Genomic DNA, 21,793 nt, shown 5'->3' with positions numbered 1-21,793 from the left:
CACATTCCTCAGCCTTTAGTGGTATGTCAGAAGCAGAGATGGAATACCATCCTGGGGAAGATAAAAGCAAAGCTCATCTGATGACAACTCAAGATGACACCAGTCCTCCAGCAAGGCGTCTGAGGTTGCTCCTAGGCCACATATGGCCAGGGAAGTTCAACTGCAAAGGGCACATTCTTGGCCTGATTTGCAATATTTATTCACTCACATTACAAGTCTGCATTACCTATAGAGAAAAGAACCTTATTGGTCACTGCTATATCCTTAGCCTACCATGCAGTTGCTGCTGTAGGACATTTGCTAGCTAGATGTAGGACACAGTACCTAAACTGCAGATGCTATTATAATTTAAATGACTGATAACAAATATTAATAGCAAATATTAATGGCACTTATGCTACAAGCCAGTCATGTTCTAAGCATTTCACAATTTTTAGTGTATTTCACAAACCTGGGTAGAAATCATGATTTTCATTTTATAGACTTGGTTTGGGAATACATCATTCTATCTTTGCAAAATCACTTCACATTCATAGCTTTAAGGTATCATACAAATTCCAGAGGGATGTACAGAGAGAAACCGCTGTGGTTCCAGGCAGTCCTGCAGGAAGCAGGACAGTCAGTCTCACAGGGCTCTGTGCCAGGGTACCAATAGGTCATGCCCTCTCACTGGCCTCCCCTTGCCTCCTGTTTTTCCTCTTCCTGTTATCAATGCCAAATTGTGGGATCCAAGATCCCACAAATCCCACAAACCATTAACTGCACAGCCCGTTCTGGCTTCCCAACCCTCAGCGCAAGCTCTACACAAACTGTAGCCCAGGCATCCTACATAAATCTTCCCCAAGCTTAAAACTTCATGTGGCCAGACAGCAAGATGAACTTCACCACCGTCTGTGGATTCCACATCATCCCAATCCGTTTATTCCAGGCACTGGAAACTCAGGCCTGCTCTCCAGGTGGGTGGGTGCAATCAGCGGGACCATCACCACTGCCTCCCAGGGATGAGCAGAGTGGCAGGGAGCTGGGGTCAGGAGAGAGGTCTGGACTCACACCAGGCACCCTGAAGCAGGATGTGGGCATGTTACCCGTTAAGCTCCACACCACCTGCTCCTCCACAGTAACTTTGTCATCACCTGCCACACACCGACTGCCTTATTTCTCACAAAAGTTTCACGTGTTTGTTCACTAGTATTAACACTAAGAAGAGTGCCCCAAACATTCGTTTTCCTAAGAACCAAATGTAAATCCTGCGATCCAGGAGACAGTAAGTTGGAACTGCAAAGAAATTAAACCTGGGCAAGTTACAAGTGGTGTCATTTGGGTGTGAGTACTGAGCACTGCTCAGTATCATTAAATGCTTTATTTTTAAAACCATACGTAAATTTCTAGGACAAAACTTAAATAAAATGCTTAACTTGTTTCGTGGTACCTTTGGAATACAGAGAGGGTGGGGCCTGAAAAAATTCCCCAGGACAGACCAGACAGGGAGGAGGGGGACAGTCACCCGCAAAGGGACCGGGCGCAGGCCAGGTCCTGTGGGCAGCGCGAGTCGGCGCCGGCCACGGGGTGCTCTCAGGACCCTTGACTTCACAAGAGGCACAGCTGCTAACTGTCCACACACTTCCCTCCCGGGCCTTTCGGTCCGCACCGTGGAAGTTAACTGGCTCCCCACTAGTGCAGAACTTACCTGCTGCCCCAAAAGCAGAGGTCAAGGACACGGCTGCCAGGCGCCCCGACGCTCCTCGGTGTCCGCACCCGGATGCCAGGCCCAGCTCCCGGGACCACAACCAATCAGCGGCCGGCGGGGCCCAGGGACCGCCCCACTGGCGGAGTCACAGACCAGGATCGGGACAGCTCCAGCCAATCGGAAACGGGACGGGGCTCGGGGAGTCTCCGTATATTTCCTGTGCCTTCCAGGGCTTCCTGACCTCCTCCAGGACTGAGAGTCCCTGAAAGCTTTCGGGATGGGTCAGGGCTCCCGGAACTCCCGCATGAGGTTGCTCAGGCCGTGCACAGGAGCCTTAGTCGGTTGCTGTTTGTCGGCTGTCCGTGTTACACGCGGCAGTTTATGAGACCAGGTGTGGTTCGGTGACCCCAGTTAGCACAGGACTGGGCACGCAGGTGCTGTGGATTCTGCTTGTGCGTGCAACGGGTGCGCCCTCTCCTGGCGCTAGGCTTCCTGTACTGCCTACTCGTGGAACAACTGAACAAAACAAAAATCCTCCCTGAGTTTGCCTGGCGTACTCCCGCGGTAATTCTTCTGCAGGTATTGTCTCGTCACGACAGTCCCAGCCTGCCTTTCGGAATTAGAAGCAGACACTGCAGAATGTGGATCCCTGGTCACAGACCGTCATCCAAAAAATTAAAAACAGCAACAATAGCTGAGAGATGCTAACCAACCACTAACTAAAATTAACTCACTGAATTGAGGAAGTGGTGTAGTTGGTCCTCCAAGGTTGTAAACACCAGTGCTGCGAGGTCATTTGCGCCTCCAATAGGTAACCTCTTGATGCTCAAGATTGCCTCAAGGGGTTTCTTTACAGGACCAAGGCAGAAAGTATCCCTTCCCCCACCTGCATGTAGCCCCCAGATGGACCAGGGCACACTTGACCATCAAGAAAAAAAATCTCCAAAAAATACTGTATCCTGGGATTGGCATGTGGCAGAGTGGGTAAAGCTGCTGCCTGTGATGCCAGCATCCCATATGTGTTCCAGTTTGTGTCCTGGTTGCTCCATTTATGAACCAGCTGCAAGATAATGGCCTAGGGAAAGCAGTGCAAGAGGGCCAAGTGCTTGGGCCCCTGCCACCCATATGGGAGACCAGCAGAAACCTCCTTGTTCCTGCTGTTGGTCTGGCCCAACCCCAGCCGTTGTAACCATCTAGAGAGTGAACCAATGTATGGACGTCTCCTCCGCCCCCATGTGTCCTTCTTCTTTAGCTCTTTCGAATAAAGAAACAAATGTTGTCTTTCTAAAAAGAACATGTTATCCTGACCAATCAAAGGAAGGCTGTGAGGCCACAAGTAAGGTGGACATGTGCTGACAATGTACCTCTTATCCCAACTTCAGCCGGTAGTAACCTTTACCCCAACTCCTCAGGGAGCCCCAGAAACTCATTACAGCCACTGGACTTCCTGCTGTGCCCTCTTTCTCTGACCCCCTGGATATCAGTGATTGCCCTGTGCTTTAGGTGAGCAGAGCTAGTTTTGGAGGTTGTCTGTATCACATGGGTTAATTGAGACGCACCATTTGAAGAATTTATTATTTGTAAGGATTCTCCACTCTTTATTATTATTTTTAAGGGTTTATTTATTTTTATTGGAAAGGCGGATATACAGAGAGGAAGAGAGAGAGGAAGATCTTCCATCCATTGGTTCATTCCCTAAGTGGCTGTGATGGCCAATGTGGGATGCTGGTACTTGCAGGTGGAGGATTAGCCCATTGAGCCGTCACACCAGGCCTCCCCTATTTTGAAATTTAATTAATTTAAAAGGTTGAGAGAGCAGAACATAGGTCGACTGATAGAGAAAGGGAAAGAGAGGGTGACATTTTCTGCCTGTTGGTTCAGTCCCTAAATGCCTGCATAGCCAGGACTGGGCCTGGCCAAAGCCAGGGGTCTGGAATTCCATCCAAGTCACCCATGTGGAAGGTGGGAAACTCAATTAAGCCATCATATGCTGCCCCCCTAGAATGCATGTTAGTAAGAAGTTGAATTGGAAGCAGGGTAAGCAGGATTCTGTTTGTTAAAGACGGATTAAAAAACCAGTATTGACAGCAATGGGTGAGACTTGAGGCTCACTCTCAAGGAGAGTAGGATCGAATTGGCTATGTTTCTCTAGCGTTTCTGTGAAGCTACAATTGTCGTGGGTGTGATCCTTTTCATGTGTGATGTGGTAGTTGCCTCTAACTGTGACTGCCTCTCAAGGATCCTGGTGACAGGCACCTTGGTTTGCAGGGGTGAGGGAGGGTTCTTATGCACCAGGGGAGGCCAAGCAGGGGGATTTGAAAGTACAGGCGCTCTTCTCCTAAGCTGCCTTCAGAGTGCCTATTTTGGCCATGAGTGGCAGATGGGTGTGTGTGTGTGTGTGTGTGTGTAGAAGAGACTCTGTTTAGGACAGAGTCTGCCACTGTTTTTGCAGAATCCAACCTTCTGCCCTGAATCCAAGACAGACCAGGACAATGGGCAAGTGGCTAGATGTGGGATGGTGTGCAGCTACATACTAGCAGAGCTGTGGCACCAAAGGAGAAGCAGTGACAGAGAACTGGGTGAGAGGCAGGGAAAGAGGTCCATGCGTTGACTTAGTAGAACAAAGGTCAGGAAGCAGCTGGAGTAGACCTTTGGGGCCTGCCTTTCTGGAAGATGAGAGACTGCCTGTACTTTGTGCTGTGCAACCTACCATAATGGGAGACCCCTGGATGATTTTCCTCTCACAAGTCTGAGAAGGAATGTCCACAGCCATATCAAGGTTAAGCCTTAGAGAGGAGGAGATTGCTGTCTGTGCTAGTGGAGTAGCAGTCAGCAGGGGAACCTGCTAAGAGCAGAGACCTCATTCTACCCTGATAGTCTCTTTTTTTTTTTTTTTTAAAGATTTATTCATTTTGTTACAGCCAGATATACACAGAGGAGGAGAGACAGAGAGGAAGATCTTCCGTCCGATGATTCACTCCCCAAGTGAGCCGCAACGGGCCAGTGCGCGCCAATCCGATGTCGGGAACCTGGAACCTCTTCCAGGTCTCCCACGCGGGTGCAGTGTCCCAATGCATTGGGCCGTCCTCGACTGCTTTCCCAGGCCACAAGCAGGGAGCTGGATGGGAAGTGGAGCTGCCGGGATTAGAACCGGCGCCCATATGGGATCCTGGGGCTTTCAAGGTGAGGACTTTAGCCGCTAGGCCACGCCACCGGGCCCTACCCTGATAGTCTCTTTTTGGATCTCTTCAGAATGAGTTGATGCTCAATGTTGCTTTCTGTATTTGCTGTGTATGTATGCATGTTCATTTGTTTGTGTCTTCAGTTTACAGAAGTTAAGGCTGGCACCTCACAGGTGTCTGAGTAGGGGAAGTTGGGACCCCTCTCCGCTATCTACTCTGGGCTGAAAGCAGCAAAGCTGTAGGCCTTTTTACCACTCTCTGTGAAGGTGCAAGGATGGACAGGGCAGTGAGTTCAGATGTTAGTGCCAAGAATTGTGCCTGGAGCAGGTGGGACGCCTTTCTGAATGTGCTGTCATTGGGACTGGCATGACTGTAGGTTGGTGTGAACAAACCTCAGGAGATGGGGAGCTGGGGAGTGAAAAAGAGGGAGCAACTTCAGAGGCAGAAGAAAGGACTAGAAAGAGGCAGAAGACCTTATGAGAATGTGTGTGGGGGGGTGGTTTTAGTATGAGATGATGTGGATAAGAATATAGCAGCATCTATACATGTAGACTGATAGTAAAGTCTGGGGGGTATCACAACTGTGGATTTGGAAGTATCTGAGGACAAGGTGTTATGGAGCAGTGGGTTAAACTGTTTTTTGCAATCCCAGGGTTCCTGGTATTGAGTCCTGCCTCAGCTTCCAATCCAGGCTCCTGGTAATGTGCGGGCTAGGAGGCAGCTGAGAGTGGCTCAAGTACTTGGGTGCCTGTCACTCTCATAGGAGACCCAGATAGAGTTTTTGGACACCTGACTTTGGGCATGCCCAGCTCTAGCTGTTGTTGTAGACATTTGTGGAGTAGTGAACCAGTGAATGGAAGATTGGTTTCTTGCTCCATCTTCCCCCCCACCAGCCCCGTCTCTTGCTTTCTTTCTTAGATTTATTTATTTTTATTGGAAAAACAGATTTGCAGAGAGAGAAGTAGATAGAGATTTTTACATGCATTGGTTCAATCCCCCAAGTGGCTGCAACAGTAGGTGCTGAGCCACGCTGAAGTCAGGAGCCAGGAGCTTCTGCCAGGTCTCCCACATGGGTGCAGGATCCCAAGCCTTCAGGCCATTCTCCGCTGCTTTCCCAGGCCACAAGCGGGGAGCTGGATGGGAAGTGGAGCAGCCGGGATTAGAACCGGCGCCCATATGGGATCCTGGGTGTACAAGGTGAGGATTCAGCTATTGGCCCATCACGCTGTGCCCGCTCCTCGTTCTCTCTTGACCTGCCTTTCAAACAAATAACTGTAAAAAATACAGAAAAATATTAGAAAATAGTGTACTGAATGTGTAATGTCTCGTCATAATCTAAATAATACAGTGCAACTATTTTCACAGCATTTATCTTTTATCAGCTATGATAGGCACTTAAGAGGTAATTTAGGTCTGGGGAGAATGTGTGTAGTTATTTGCAAATATTTTGGCATTTTATATAAGGAACATGAGCAACTGTTTACAGGAAGACTTGGAACCAATCTCATGAATGCTGAGGGATGATGGCAATCAGAACATTGGCGTATATTATAGCAGTGACTATTAGTTAGACAGAACTAACAGCAAGATGTTTACATGCTTTGGCTGTACAATAAACCAAACAAATACTATTAGTGATTTTGATACCAAAGTTCTGTTAGATTAAAATTTAAAAGGCAGCTTTATAATTAATTTTTCTTGATTTTATGACTGTTCTATTTTTCCTTTATTCATTTAATGTTAATTATCTTATTTTTCTTTCTTCTTATATTGAGTTTTAATTTGCTCATTAGGGAGGATAAAGTTTTCTAAATGTAGGTCAGGCTTTATCCCAGAAGTCCTAATGGTGCACTGATTGGGTAAGTATGATTTTGAATTTCGTTTTCTCCAGAAATGATTTCATTGTATTGCTAAATATGTAGGTATTTTTAAAAAAGGTTTTTTTCCTATTATTTTATGATGAGGAACCATTGTAGCCTGTAATTTGGGAAAATGTTTCGTATTCAGTTATGTAATTGCATTATATGATTAACTCAGGAAGTTTTGGAAAAGAAGACATGCTTCCTTTTCCAAGCATAATGTGTTTATAGGGGTTTGGCCTGGCATTACCATGGGTTCAGATGGAAAACTGAACCAGGAGCCATCCATCCAAAGATTTGCCTTAAAAATGAGAGGTGAAAGTTCCAGAAACCTATTTTAAACAGAAAATAAAATTTATTAAATAATCTGGCAGCTCATTGATGACAGGAATAACATTGTATCACCCTAGTGGACATACCGTTACTGCTCATTGAGCATGGTCTTATTCCTGAACTTAGCACTACTAACTTACACTATGCTCTATGGAATATGGATTCTTCCACCAACACTTGTGACCAGAGTGATACAACGGGGCATGGACTGTCTTATGCATCTAGCCTCTGAATTAGCCTGACATGTTTCAAAGGAAGATGTACAAATGGTCCATTGGTACATGAAAAAATACTCAAAATCTCTACTTATGAGAGCAATGGAAATCAGTATTACAATGCGACATCACCTCACTCCAGCTAGATTGCTTATCGTCCAAGAGACTGAAGATAAGCAGGCTTGCAAAGAGGTGGAGAAAAGGCAGTCCTTGTACACTGCTGGTAGAGACGTAAACCAGCGCAATCATCATGGAAAAAATGGGAAGGCTTCTCAAAAAGTTAGAACCACCAAATGATTCAGGAATTCCACTTCTGGGTATGTATCCAAAGGAAATAAAGTCAGTCTGTCAGACTGAAGGTCATCATGTTTATCAACTGGAGGTGAAAGGGGAGATAATACACAATCCCATTGTTATGTGAAATCTAGAGATGTTGGTCTCAGAGAAGATTAGAGCAGAATGTTGGCTACCAAAGGCTGGCAACAGTGGAGGAATGGAGCGACAGCAAAGGGTTATCTAAGTGGATTACGTTCTAGTGGTGTTCTGATATGCTGTTTTATAAAGGGTTGACCATAGTTAGACACTGATACTGTACTGTTTTTCTTTCTTAGAAACTCAGAAAAGGGATTTCAATATTTTTATCATAAATAAGTGGAAATGTTTGAGAAGACATGTTTATTCTGATAGAAACATTACACAATTTGTACGTAATACAAGAAATCTAAGAAATACAAGAAAGCTGGGGTGTAATGAGAGCCTGTGGGAGAATCAGGTGGGTTGTGTCATGTAGGGTCTCTAACCCTAGTACTTGAGTATATACTTAGCAAGAACTTTCCATTATTGTTTGGACCATTTAATATTCTGTTTATGTTGATTTTCCCTCTTCTTTTATGTGACAAATATTGAGATAAAAATATAGGCGAAGCTATTATATGAAAGTCATAGCATGTTCCACATTGTTCTGCATGATAATATTCACATTACTGTGTCAAGGGAAATAAATAATAAAAATAAATAATAAAATAAATAAATAATAAAAATGCTTGAAAAATTTTTGGAAAAAACCCTAAATTTATGAGGTTTTTTTCAGCAGTTGTTGATGCCACCAAAAACTTAGGGCCTGTATGCATTTTCATATCTCAGCGGTAGTAACAAGCATTGTGAGTGAAAATTAACAAGAAGGCCAGTTATTTCTGCCTTCACAGTTAACAAATGAGGATGTTGTAGCTACCTCCCCTTTTAAAGATACATGTTTGTCAGTATCCTTCCAGTAAAAATATAGAAACTTCTACTCAAAAGAATTAAAATTTATTATGCTCCAAATATTAAATACTATCCATGAGAGAGGGGAAAAAGAGTTAAGTGGTTCCCTCCAAGTGAGTCATCAAGAAAGTCCTTATAAGGAGAGATTTCAAACACACCTTAGAGACGAAGAGTTCACTCAGAGCAGGGAGTGGGTGAGCCTGCTTACAGTGGGTAAAAATGCATGTGAGAGGAGAGGATTAAGAGAGGGCAGGATAGATAGAAGCAGGGACGGGGAGGGTTGTTGGTATGTTTGAGATGCTGTAGAGAGAATGTAGGACGTAGGGATGGGGACAGAGTGTTGCTGTGAGATGGTTCAGAGGCATCTTATGAATTGGATTAGGTGGCTGGAACCTCAGGCTTCCACTGCAACGGCAGTGGGAAGTTGTTCTGAATGCATTTGTGTTTGGGACATTATGCTGGCCACAGTGTGGACAGTGGATTGGCAGGAAAGTTCTGCAGTGAGGCTGAGCTGGAAATAAGCTATTTTGATGATCTAGGCAGAAGTTATCTTGGCATCAGTGAGAGAAAAGTCAAAGGAGGTAGAGGAAAAAAAAATCACCCAATTCACAAAATATAGCAAATGGAAGATCTTGTGAGTATTGAGATGTCATGGGTTTGGGGATGATGGCTTCTCAGTTTCTGGCTTGGGCCACAGACTGGGGATCAGAAATGATGAGCTGAGTGGATGATGACATGGACAAGCTTAGAAATAATGTTAGGAATTGAGTCTGTGGTGCCTGAATGATGCTTATGGCCAATAGACATGACCGTGTCTGGAATTCAGGGGGGATTGGTCTGATCCTTCAGGTGTGGAAGGTACAGGAGCAAGTGCTATACTTCCTGGTTACCAAATGGACGGGCAGTCAGAAGTCCTCCTGGACCGTGTTGAGAACTCATCAGACACGTGAGGACTACAGGACATGGAACCTCCCCATTAACCCCAGTCTCTTGACCTTTACTTGTATTCATTCTCTTCCAGCTCCCAAGACTGGCTTCAAAAACTAGTGAGCTATCCATTCTTCAAGCACTGCCCATTTCAGTCCTCTCACATACAAGGAGTTGCTGAAGGCCACTTTCTCTGTTTCTTTCCAACTCACTCATGACTCTCTGTCCTCACCACCCCAACCCACAGTTCTCCAGGTTACCAGCAGCCTTTTATATTCAGTGGTTCCACAGCCTGAGTTCTCAACAGCCTTCGGGGATGCTGTCCAATCGTCATTCTCCAAACATTTTCTTCCTCTGACTCTGGTGGAACTGTTTCCACGCGTTTCCTCCTCCTTATTAAGGGCTCTTCAGTTGTGACTAATGAACACCAAGATTTACTGGGAAATCTTACTTTTTTTCATATCTCACTGAGGCTTAGAAGGTCAAACCAGTACTAAGCAGTCAGCACTCAATCTGTTTCCTGACAGGTGGCCACGTTGAAGCAACCACACCGTCCTGTCTAGCTTTGGACAGGAAGTAAGCCTAAAAGGTAATTGAACTTGAGACTTGAGGCTCAGAACCACTGCCCCGACAGGAGCACAAGAGGGCAGCATTGAGAAGCGAGACGCAGTCCTGACCCTGCCCTGGGTGCCCTGGGACAATGCGTTACCAATGGAAGCACAGTATTCTCTTTTTTTTTTTCTTTCTTTTTAAAATTTATTTATTATTTTTAATTCATTAATTACATTGTATTATGTGACACAGTTTCATAGGTACTTGGATTCTCCCCACCCCTCCCCAAACCCCTCCCACCATGGTGGATTCCTCCACCTTGTTGCATAACCACAGTTCAAGTTCACTTGAGATTCCCCCATTGCAAGCATATACCAAACATACAGTCCAGCGTCTTATTGTCCAGTCAAGTTCAACGGCTTCTTAGGTATACCCTCTCTGGTCTGAAGACAGAGCCAGCAGAGTATCATCCCGATCAATTAAAAGCTCCAACATACCATCAGCAAAAATTTACATCATTATGGAATTAATTGACATAGTAATGAGTAACCAATATGTTAAAAGTAAATGCGAGTTCTTAACCACCTTCTGTGACCACCTCATTGACATTTCCATTTTAGTTTATACACAACATATAACATACATAACATAACATATTATACATAACATCATATCATCTTAAATTAAGGCAAACATGTGGTATTTAACCTTTTGGGATTGGCTCATTTCCCTTAGCATTATGGTTTCCAGTTTGGCCCATTTGGCCACAAAGAACTGCATTTTGTTTTTTTTAATAGCTGAGTAGTATTCTTGTCTATATGCTTCCTAGTACGTGCCCAGCCTCTGTTCCAGTAGCCACTCTCTTCCAGACCGGCCATTCCTCTTCTCCCCTTTCCTCTGCCCTCGCATTAGTATCCTCAGCTGACCTCAACTGAGCACAGCCCCTTTGGGTCCAGTCCAGTCACAGCTTTCCTTGGGCTCCTGAGTGGAGAGACAGTCCCAGGTCACTGTTCACTCCTCACACTCCCTTGAGCCTCCAGGGAAGCTATATATGGATGGTGGCCCTGGGGTAGAGGCACTGCTGGTGAATGCTGTGCCAGGCACAGCCCAGAGCAGGGAGACTGGATGAGGTTTGTTCAGGCTTTGAGAAGTTTACAGAGAGGCTGGGCAGGAAGGTGTGCTACAGCAGAATCCAGGCCCTTGCTTAGATAGTCTGGCTGCTTGGGGAGGTCCGCCAGCTTGCACCTTGCTGATTATAGTACTGGGGTCCTGGACTTAGCTTCAATAGACTTAACTTCTGCAAGTCTCTGTGAGGCCCGTTCCAAGCTTTACCTATTCTTAGTGCTGGGACAGAACTCCCAGTTCCAGCTCCTTAGGCAGGCAGGATTAATTTACTCAGGGAAAATGTGTGTGTGTGTGTGTGTGTGTGTGTGTGTGTGTGTGTGAGAGAGAGAGAGAGAGAGAGAGAGAGAGAGAGAGAGAGAGAGAGAGAGAGAGAGAGATTGGATTGGAGCCACACTGTGCAGGTCCTTGTGTGCAGACTGTGGAGTCTGGCAGGGGAGGATGATCACTTATAGTTTTCTCAGCAGGAGACGGACAGCTCTAGTTATGCTGTTAGATGGCAATGATGTGGAAGGATGGTTGTGATAGATTGAATTTGAAGACAGAACATTCTCGTCATAATCAGGGTAGAGTGAGTGCGTAGAAGAGTGAACCTGGGAGGGAGACAGGGCTATGTCAGACAGTGAAAAGGCCTGAATGGACTAGTTAATAAAGCAAAAGCAACGACTGGTAGTAGAAGAGCAGAGAAATGAGAATAGCGCCAGCTGCCCTGACCTGAATGATGTGGCTGCTTGCCATCTGGCACTGTCCACTGAGACTGGGGACAGAGTGGGGTGCAAGCTTGGAGGGGTTTATTAGGAGCCTACAGGCTATGCAGGTAGAAACATCAAGGAGGAAGACAGTTCTATGTCTGGATTGCAGGACAGAGGTTCAGAACAGAGGGGTATGTGCACTGAAGGAAGTGACACCTGTGCAGTAGTGATGGAGGGTGTGCCTGTGGGTATTGGGTGGCAGCGACAGGAGCATTGCCTCGTGCTCCTCCAATGTCTAAGCTGTATTGGACACTCGCCAGGCAGGCACAGTGTGGGACCGGGGCTCAGTGGGCCTTGAGAGATCCTGAAGGCACATTCTGTTCCATTCTGTGTTGGGCTAGAAATGACAGTGCCTCTTCACTCTTCCCTGCCCCATCTCTAGAACACTGGAACCGATTTCTCCAGTTTTCTCTGATTTAAAAGGAAGTTCTCTAGGCTAGGATAAAGGGATTTACTACTCTGGGCTCCTCTCCGAGACATGTTGATTTACTGGTTGGCCCTTAGCAGGACCTAGGACAGGGGGTGATCTTCTCATCTACTTGAACTATCCCATCAAGGAAGGTTGAGAAATGCCACACAGATTTATGTACAAATATTTCATAAAATCCGGCCTGCACTGAGCTCCTGTTTCCTGCCCTAAACCAGCTCATAATGGATCTTCAAGGAAACCATGGAGTGAATCTGCATTAACATATAGCCACCCCAAACCCAATAAACTGGGGTCAATGTGAATGGCCTTGGAAGCATGTGCACTGTGTTGGAGAGTGGCCAAGGGCAATGTCAGCAATATCAGCTCTGCAAGCAAAGGATTCTTGCATGCTTTGTGAGTGGACGTTGACACACTGAGATGAACAGCACAGTAATAGAATCTGCTGCATGGTTCTGGGACATTGGAGGATCATGGCAACATTCACATTGTCCAAGGAGGTGGATAGGAGAGAACAGAAGCAGAGAGAGGCTGGGATTTAGGATTATTAGAAGGACCAAATTCTTATATGTGCTATGGTCACTGCTCTAGTGCTTTCTCCTTATAGCTTTCCTCTGAGCTACAACTGATCCCCCCTCCACTTTTTCCTTTCTTAGACACTGGATTTGGAATGCAGAAGACCCAGGTTTTGGACCCTGCTGTGGCCACTCCAAATGGAACTCTGGTCCACCCAGCATACTTTCTGCTGGTGGGTATCCCCGGTCTGGGTCCTGATATACACTTCTGGCTGGCTTTTCCACTATGTGTGATGTATGCTGTGGCCACCTTGGGCAACCTGGCTATTGTCCTCATTATTCGCACAGAGAGATATCTGCATGAGCCCATGTACCTTTTCCTGGCTATGCTTTCCACCATTGATCTTGTCCTCTCATCAATCACCATGCCTAAGATGGCCAGCCTTTTCCTGACAGGCATCCAGGAGATTGAGTTCAATGTTTGTCTGGCACAGATGTTCCTTATTCATGCTTTGTCAGCCATGGAGTCAGCTGTCTTGCTGGCCATGGCTTTTGACCGCTTTGTGGCTATCTGCCACCCATTACGCCATGCTTCTGTGCTTACAGTGCCAACTGTGGCCAAGATTGGACTCGCTGCCCTGACCAGGGGATTTGTTTTCTTCTTCCCTCTGCCTTTCATCCTGAAGCGCTTGTCATACTGCCGAACACATACTGTCACACATTCCTTCTGTCTACACCAAGACATTATGAAGTTGTCCTGTACTGATACCACCGTCAATGTGGTCTATGGACTCTTCATCATTCTCTCAGTCATGGGCGTGGACTCTCTCTTCATTGGCTTCTCCTACATCCTTATACTGCGAGCTGTGTTGGAGTTGTCCTCCAGGGGAGCTGCCTTCAAGGCTTTCAACACCTGCATCTCCCATCTTTGTGCTGTGCTGGTCTTCTATGTGCCTCTTATTGGACTCTCAGTGGTACATAGGCTGGGTGGGCCCACCTCCCTGCTCCATGTGGTTATGGCTAATACCTATCTATTGCTGCCACCTGTGGTCAACCCCATTGTCTATGGAGCCAAGACCAAGGAGATTCGCTCAAGGGTCCTTCAAATGTTCTCACAGGATAGCACGTGAGAAAGATCCCTATCAGAGTGTCCTTAGTAGTACCCAAGATGGAAGGATTGGATACTGTTCAATGTATTGATTGCAACAGCCAACCCTCTTGACTGTCTACTTCTGGTTATCAAAATAGATGGTGTGTTTCTGTCTCTAGGAATGTGTCATTCCACAAAGACAGGTCATCCTGGGGAATTTCTCTGTTATTCTGGGCTTACCCACTCCCTTTCTCTCAACCAAAAATACACGTAATTTTGACATGAGAAAGCTATAATGTCACACAGCATGATTCATTCCACACTTCATGTATGATTAAAATTGTTATGGTCCCCATGCATTTAGATTGGTAAATCTGTGTTGGCTATGAAACTTACTGTTTGCACCACAAAGTAGTTATATACATGCTCATAATTAAGAGTTAATGAAAATGTATGGAGAATAGTGATGGGAAGGAAATGGAGACAGGAGAGTGACATCTCACATGAAGTGCCCAAGTTTCTTTATGTATTTGGCTATATTTATCTGCAAAATGCATCGGTGCATGCTGTATGAAAGAGAGAGTGAGAATGAGTGAGAGAAAGAGAGAGAAAATGTGACAATTGTGTTTTGGTAAGTGTGGTAGAGGTGTCCCAGCATATTTAAGTATGTTTCGTGAGTAATGTCTTTGTGCATTGTGTATCTGCATAGAAATGGTTGAAAATATGTTTCTCTAGTAAGAATCTTGTCTCTTTTTTTTTTTCTTCATGCTGACTACCTGTAGCTCAGATGTCACGTCCTATCTTCTGTTTCTGCTCCACCTGAGGAAGTAGCTTTCTGTTCAATAACAGTTTAAATTGTCTTTACTCCCTTCTCTTTCTTGTTGGTTTGCCTGATATGTTGTCAAGTCCGTCTATTGGTGAATCACTAAACCTCTAACTTTTGCAATCTGTTAGGTCAGAAGCACTCACATTGAAATTGTAGGTATAAAATAGTGTGGTTTTGGAGGCCAAGAAAGAATACTCAAACCGGGTTTACAAGGAAACACAAAAACAACATACCTTACAATCTCTCTAGACATTCTCTCTTTTGTGTAGTGAGAAACTGCAATAGCAGTGATGTTGGGAAGCTTAAATCCTGTGTTTTGTAAACATGTGAAAAATGGTTATCTTCATCTGGTTGTTTTGTTGCTCAAGTGGAGGAAGCTATTCACTGGTGGTCTATATGAAGCGTGATTTTAAGCTGTGTAGTGTGTCCTAATGTGGCAAGACTGTTCTCTTTGTTTGTTATTAATTGATCAAGATAATGCTGTCTTTCAATAAATTGTTTTCACAAAGCTTCAGAGAAGTTGAAATTCATTCCCCATGTACTGGACTGTGACTTGGAAATGAGATCTAGACCTTGCCAAGAGTTTCCTTTAGATGTGGTCTACACTTAGTCCAGGAACAACAACAAAAAACCACTCTGGAAGTTAGCTGGCATATATGTTAGCTTAGTATCATTAGCTTTTTTGGGGAACAGTTATTTAACCCACTGAAAATTAATAATTTTGGGAACTGTAAACACTACAAAACCAGAGTATATTACAGATTGTGTTCTATGTGTGTGGGGATTAATGAAATAGGACAATAGATGTGAGCACACATGCAAAAATACAAATGATTAATAATTACTGATGCAATGATGGAAAGAGACATCTTTATCCTGTCTTAGGCAATAGTATTTAAAGTACAGCAGTTTTTACCTTTCATGAAAAGCATATGTGCCAAGGCTGGAAGCCACTGCGTTGTCTACATGGAGCTGCCATTTGCTTTAGACCACTTGGTAGCCTTCTTTCTCAGGAGCTCTTAGGCCACCTCTGAGTGTTCTAGGAATTCTTTGTTGGCTGAGGAATGACTATTAAGAGTGATTGTTGAATAACTGGACAACTTGACTAACAGCCACCCCAGATCACAGGCTTTCTCTAGGTTCCCACCATCTTTGCACTTCTATCACAGCCCATAAGCCTCTGCGATCCAACTGGGTTTTTATCCCTCTGCTTTAGAGTTAAGCAGCTGCATGGTAATTATTTTCTCTATCATAGAACCAATTTCCCACACAACATATGTCTGTCTTTCTTTAGCATAGAAACCCTGCTGCCGGTAGAAACTGCTTTAAAAATTAACTCTGCTTGCAAGACAGCAGTAGACCAAAGGCCAGAGCCCTCAGAGGCAGGTATTGTTCCCAAGATAGTATATTCAAAAACCAGAGGTAATTAAGGGGAGACAACAGCAAGCCAAAGGACAGAGATGAACTAGTGCCAATTGTCTGAGGAGGAAGCTGTAGGGGTGATACTATGTTGATAAGGTCTGCGGTTGGTAAGTCCAGATCTCCAGCCGCACACATGCCTAAGATGATTGGCTACCTGTTCAGCCATCTTCCTCCCTCCAGGTAGGTGATGATCCACCTAAGGATGTCCTGGCTGGGATTGTGATTAGTCAGCAAACAGAAGACCCACACATGAATCAAATAAACCTAAGTATGGTTCCCCAAATGAATAGACAAATGTGGAGACAAGAATTGTGAATGCATTGTCATGAGAGAGGACTCCTCTGGTTGCCCATTTTGAATAAAATTACTTCTCTTTGTCTTTTCTCATTACATGCCATCCTCTTTTTAAGACCTTGTTCATGCTTCTCTGGCCATGACACCTCAGTGTTATTATCTCTGTGTTTTCTGATCCTGGAACATGCAATGCTCTGTGGCTGTTTGCCTGAGTCTGTTCAGAGATTAGGAGAGACAAAGAGGGTTCTGATTCACTTTAAAAAAGTAAACTCATTCTTATTCTACCATCTCCCTCATCTCTGTTTTTTTGATATTGATTATACTTTTCTCAGCTTTGAATGATCACAAAATGACATTAGCTCTTAGATAATGCTCTAATCTCCATTTTGCAGATAAGGAAACCTATGCTTTGAGAAGCTAAGCGACTTCCCTAAAGCCCCTACAGCTGAAACCAGGATAATGTCATTTTATAAGCCTCTTTCCCAAAGTCAGAAGTATTTGTCTGAAGATTGAAGATGTTACCATATTACCAAATCTGTGAAAAACTTCTAGTGGGTTTCTCTACTTCAGAATCATGCTCTAGGAGTGTACTGCACTTCAACACTAACCCTACTCTGCTTGGTCCTCAAAACAGTCATTGAGCCTTCAGTCTATTGTTTTTATCTTGGTGATTAGACAGCTTGAGGGATGCATCTCCCCATAGCTCCCCCCTTTAGTTATTTATTATTTTTTTTAGCAATAGGTAATTCTTTAGGTATTGTCTATAAATTCTGTTGTCAAACTTATTGCAAAGGGGATTCAGCCTTCCTCTTCACCCCACCCAGCTTGGAGGATGATGCACTGTCTTGGAAAAGGTTGCTGACAAGTGTCAGAGAGCTCCAGTTTTCCCCTGTGGCTCCTACAGATGCTCCAGGTCACATCACATGGTCACAGCACATCTGTGCGCTTTAGATGAGTGAGATGAATCCAGGATAGGTTGATCACTGTGACTTCGCCACTGGCTGCTGGGTAGTAGAGGGATCACTGAGAATGTCTTTAAAACGAAGGAATACCTCCTTTTGTCCCATAAGCAAGTGTTTTCTCTCTGAATTTTCTACTTTTTTTTGGAAACTTTTTGAACAGTTATTTATTTTTATTGGAAAGGCAGATTTACGGGACAGGAGATTTACACAGACAAGGAGAGATACAGAGAAAGATCTTTCATTCACTGGTTCACTCCCCAAATGGCTACAATGGTTAGAGCTGAATGGATCTGAAGCCAGGAGTCTGGAGCTCCCTCGGAATCTCCCATGTGGATGCAGGGTCAAGGCTTTGGGCCATTCTCCACTGCTTTCCCAGGCCATAAGCAAGAGTTAGATGGGAAGTGGAGCATCCTATATATGCACCTGTGCTCATATGAGATGCTGATGCTTGCAGGTGGAGGATTAACTAATTAAGCCATCATGCTGGATCTTTTCTGGAATATTCTTTTGGCACTGGAAAAGTATGAGGGTCCTCAGCTCCAATAAAACTGAGGGTGAATACATAAAAGGGCAGGGTTCAGGTCTTCTAAGAAGCAGTGGTCAAGATGAGATTAGATATGCAAGAGGGCTTTTTTTTTTAAGGCCTATGGCACACAACAGGGAGAGGAAGCAGGCGTAGATGGGGGAGGATGCTTGAGGAGTTGATACATGTTAAAAGAGAAAGGAAAGGAAAAATTGAAAAGTCAGACAATGGCCCATAGCCTGATTCTGAGAAAGTCCTAGCTAGGCTGAAGTTCCTAAGCCATGGTTGCTCATTGGAAAAGTCCCAGGTTGGCAAGAATGAGTCCGTATGAAGTCACTGACCAGGAGTGGGGCAGGAGTGACTTTCTTGCTAGCTTGGTGGTAACCAAAGAAGGGGCAGTTGTGGAGACCACTGTTAATTATGCTCCCTGACAACAGACTGTCATGAAAACTGAACCTTTTGGCCATCATGGCTTTTAAACTTGAATGTTTCAATTTTGGGACAGGGATATGCTAGGTCTCCAGCTCTGGGGGAAATTCAATTTAGTAGTTTGCTAGTGTATAATTAGTATACAACAAACTGCACACATTAAAAATATACAATAGAAGTTTTGACATATTCACATTTATAAAACCATTCCAACAATCAAGATGATAAACTTATCTCGCCCCTACGAATTCCCTTCTCTCACTCTGAGATTCCTTGCTCCTGTCTCTGCCACCCTGAGTCTAACGCACAAGTAAAGCATCTCCTAGAATTAGTAAAAACGAGCTCTGAATTTGGTGTCTTTTACTTAGCACAGTTGGTCTGAGACCCATCTGCATTTCAGTGTGTATAAATAGAGCAGCCCTTTTATTGCTGAGACCATTTCATTGTGTGATTATAAGTTGTTCAACCTCTTTCCTGGGAAACATTTGGGAAGTTTCCAGGGTTGAGCAATACAAATAAAGTTGATGTAAACATTTGTGTACATGTCTTTTTATGAGTATATATTTTTATTTTCCTTGAGTAAATAGCTGGGAATAGAATGGCCTTAATATTATAGTGTTTATTTAATTTTTAACAGTCAGACTGTTTTCCAACACAGTTGTACCATTTTATGTTTCAAGTGTTATATGAGATTTAAAGTTCATCAAAATTTTTGTCATTACTATTTTAGAAAATTACAATTGATTTATCTATATTGACCTTGAATTTTTCTTTTAAAGTATTTATTTATTTTTATTGGAAAGGCAGATTTATAGAGAGATGGAAAGACAGAGAAGATCTTCCATCTGCTCATTCACTCCCCAAAGGCCACAATGGCTGGAGCTGAGCTGATGCAAAGCCAGGAGCCAGGAACTTCTTCTAGGTCTCCCACATGGGTGCAGGGTTCCAAGGGTTTGGGCCATGCTTCGCTGCTTTGCTAGGCCACATGCAAGGAGCTGGATGGGAAAGTGGAACAGCCAGCACATGAGCTGTTGCCCATATGGGATCCTGGCACTTGCAAGGGGAGTATTAGCTAATTGAGCCATCACAGTGGCCCAACCTTGAATCTTACGCCTTGCTAAACTCACTTATCATTTGTACACATTTTATCATATTTTTCAATCTATTCCCTATAGATCAGGTTGTGAATAAAGATGAAAATATGCCTTCCATGCACTGGTTCATGCTCCAAATGCCTGCAACACCAAGATTGAACCAAGCTGAAGCAAGAACCCAATTCATACATCCCATGTGGGTAGCAGGGACCTAAGTGCTTGAGCTGTCATCCACTGCTTGCCAAGATGGACATTAGTAAGAAACTGGACTGGAAGCAGAGTAGCTGAGACTCCAAGTAGGTGTTCTGATATGTGGTGAGGAGCTCTTGCCAAGCTGTATTTTAACTGGTTGGTCAAACATCCACTGCACTCTGTTTCTCTCTAGGTTTTGCTTGGTTTTATTATGATGATTCTTATTGTAACTATTATATTGTGGTGTTTGGAATTTGTTGAGCTTTTTGTTTCGGTAGATTTATAGTTTACAACAAATTTGAAAATTTCTGGCCATTATCTTTTGCCTTCCCCCTTTTGTATTCCAGATACACATATATATCTGTACATATATCTAAGGTTGTCCCATGGTCTATGAATGCTGTGCTCAGTTTTAAAATATTTTTGAAAATAACTGTTCACTTTCAAATAATTTATAATGTTTTCAAATTTACTAATGTCATCTTCTGTAGTGTCTAACGTGTCCTTAATTTCATTCAGTGAGTTTTACATCTAACACATTGTAGACTTTTTTTTTCTAGAAATTTGGGTTTAAAGATGTCTTTCATGGCTTTTTCTAACATTTCAGTATAATATTCTTAATGTTGATATCTTCTAATTTTAAAAATATGATTAAGCCCCCAATCAGTTTTGATTTACTTAATTTTTTCTGGCAGTTTGACCACCTTTAAGACACTGAATTTTACTTTGGTCCTGGATATTTTTATATCCTTAGAGATATGCTTGTACTTTGTTCAGGGAGATGGGTAAGCTGGCTGAGAATAGATTCTTTACTTTAGGGTTTGTTTTTTAATATGTGTTAGGTAGGATGTGCCCACCTACTAAACATCCTTCTCTAGGTGTTAATTTTGAGGTTTTCCAGGCTGGATTTGTGAGATCTCTATTCTTGGCCCCAAGTGAGCACTCACTAGTGTGACCTATGTAGCTTTGGGCAGCTTGTCCATGGTATGTGTTGATCCCTACCTAGGTGGATTCTGGAGGAAGCCAGTCAGCACATCCTGGTGCTCTCCTTCTAGTCAGATCTCTCATCTCCTACACTGTGTTCTGGTTCTAACTGGCTTGGTCTTCATGAGCTCCCAATCCACACACTTAACTCAGGGAGTCCTCTACATTCTGTTTCCTTTCTGTGTGCTATAGCATGGAAACTCTTTCAAGGAAAAAAGCCAGCAAAGTTGGCAGTTCACTTGTTTGTTCACCTTGTCTTAGGTCTCACAGTGGCTGCAACGCCTGATGCTTGGTCTCTTACCATTGTTTTCCATATGTTGTCTACTTTCCTGGTCCTTCAGATGGGCATCGCTTCACTGTAGATGTAAATAGAGGTCCACAGTTGCTGCTCGTGCTTTTTTTTTTCCTTCAAAATTCATTGTGCTGTCTAAGTGTATGAGAGATTAACAAGGCAGTGAAGAGGGTTCTGGATGGTGATGGAAAGGGTCAGGAAGCAGGTTCTGTGGGCACAGAAGCTCTTTCTTATTGTCAGTAACATTATTCTGGGCTGAGCTAGAGTGGTCTGATTTGCCAATGTCTGTTTGTGTTTAGCAGTTAGCATGACCTATGTTATGAATTGAAAACTTTTTATAATTTAAATTTTCAATTTTTGATACATAAGTATTTATGCATATTTGTGAGGTACAAAGCAATGTTTTGATTCACATATATTGAGTAATGGTCAATTCAGGATGCTCAGCATATGCATCATTTTACTCTTTATTTGTTGAACTTATTTGGTAAAACCAATAAACCTTTGATGTAATGTGAATTAAAATGTGTTGTCTCATGTTAAAAACAACTTATTATTTCTTTATTATATTCAGAATATTTACTTAAAATTTTTCATTTAAAAATAATGTTAGACATATAAAAGTTAAATCTATAATGCAGAGTTGTATATATATGTGTATATGTATTTAACTTGGCTTTCTCAGTGAAATTCATGTCATTGCAATAGCACAGTGTTGCATAGTGACATTTTGGTTAACCTCAAGCCACATATGTGTTGGAGTTCTCATATGATTATAATGAATTAAAAAAATTTCTTGACAGTAAAATCACAGCACATGACTTTACTCATAGATGGGTAGTGATGCTGTT

At 43.5% G+C, this 21,793-nt stretch overlaps 1 protein-coding gene across 1 annotated transcript; it reads left to right on the top strand.

The window, feature by feature from the left end:
- Nucleotides 1–12,989: 12,989 nt before the first annotated feature.
- Nucleotides 12,990–13,964, top strand: LOC101535548 (olfactory receptor 51D1). The gene has a single exon (XM_004590061.2). The coding sequence runs from the start codon at nucleotides 12,990–12,992 to the stop codon at nucleotides 13,962–13,964; it is 975 nt and encodes a 324-aa protein (XP_004590118.2).
- The last annotated feature ends 7,829 nt before the right edge of the window (nucleotides 13,965–21,793 follow it).

The sequence above is a fragment of the Ochotona princeps genome, chromosome 4 (genome assembly GCF_030435755.1).
Source record: "Ochotona princeps isolate mOchPri1 chromosome 4, mOchPri1.hap1, whole genome shotgun sequence".
Lineage (NCBI taxonomy): Eukaryota > Metazoa > Chordata > Mammalia > Lagomorpha > Ochotonidae > Ochotona > Ochotona princeps.
Note: the sequence above shows the minus strand (reverse complement) of the source record. Positions and strands in the feature narration are given on the sequence as shown.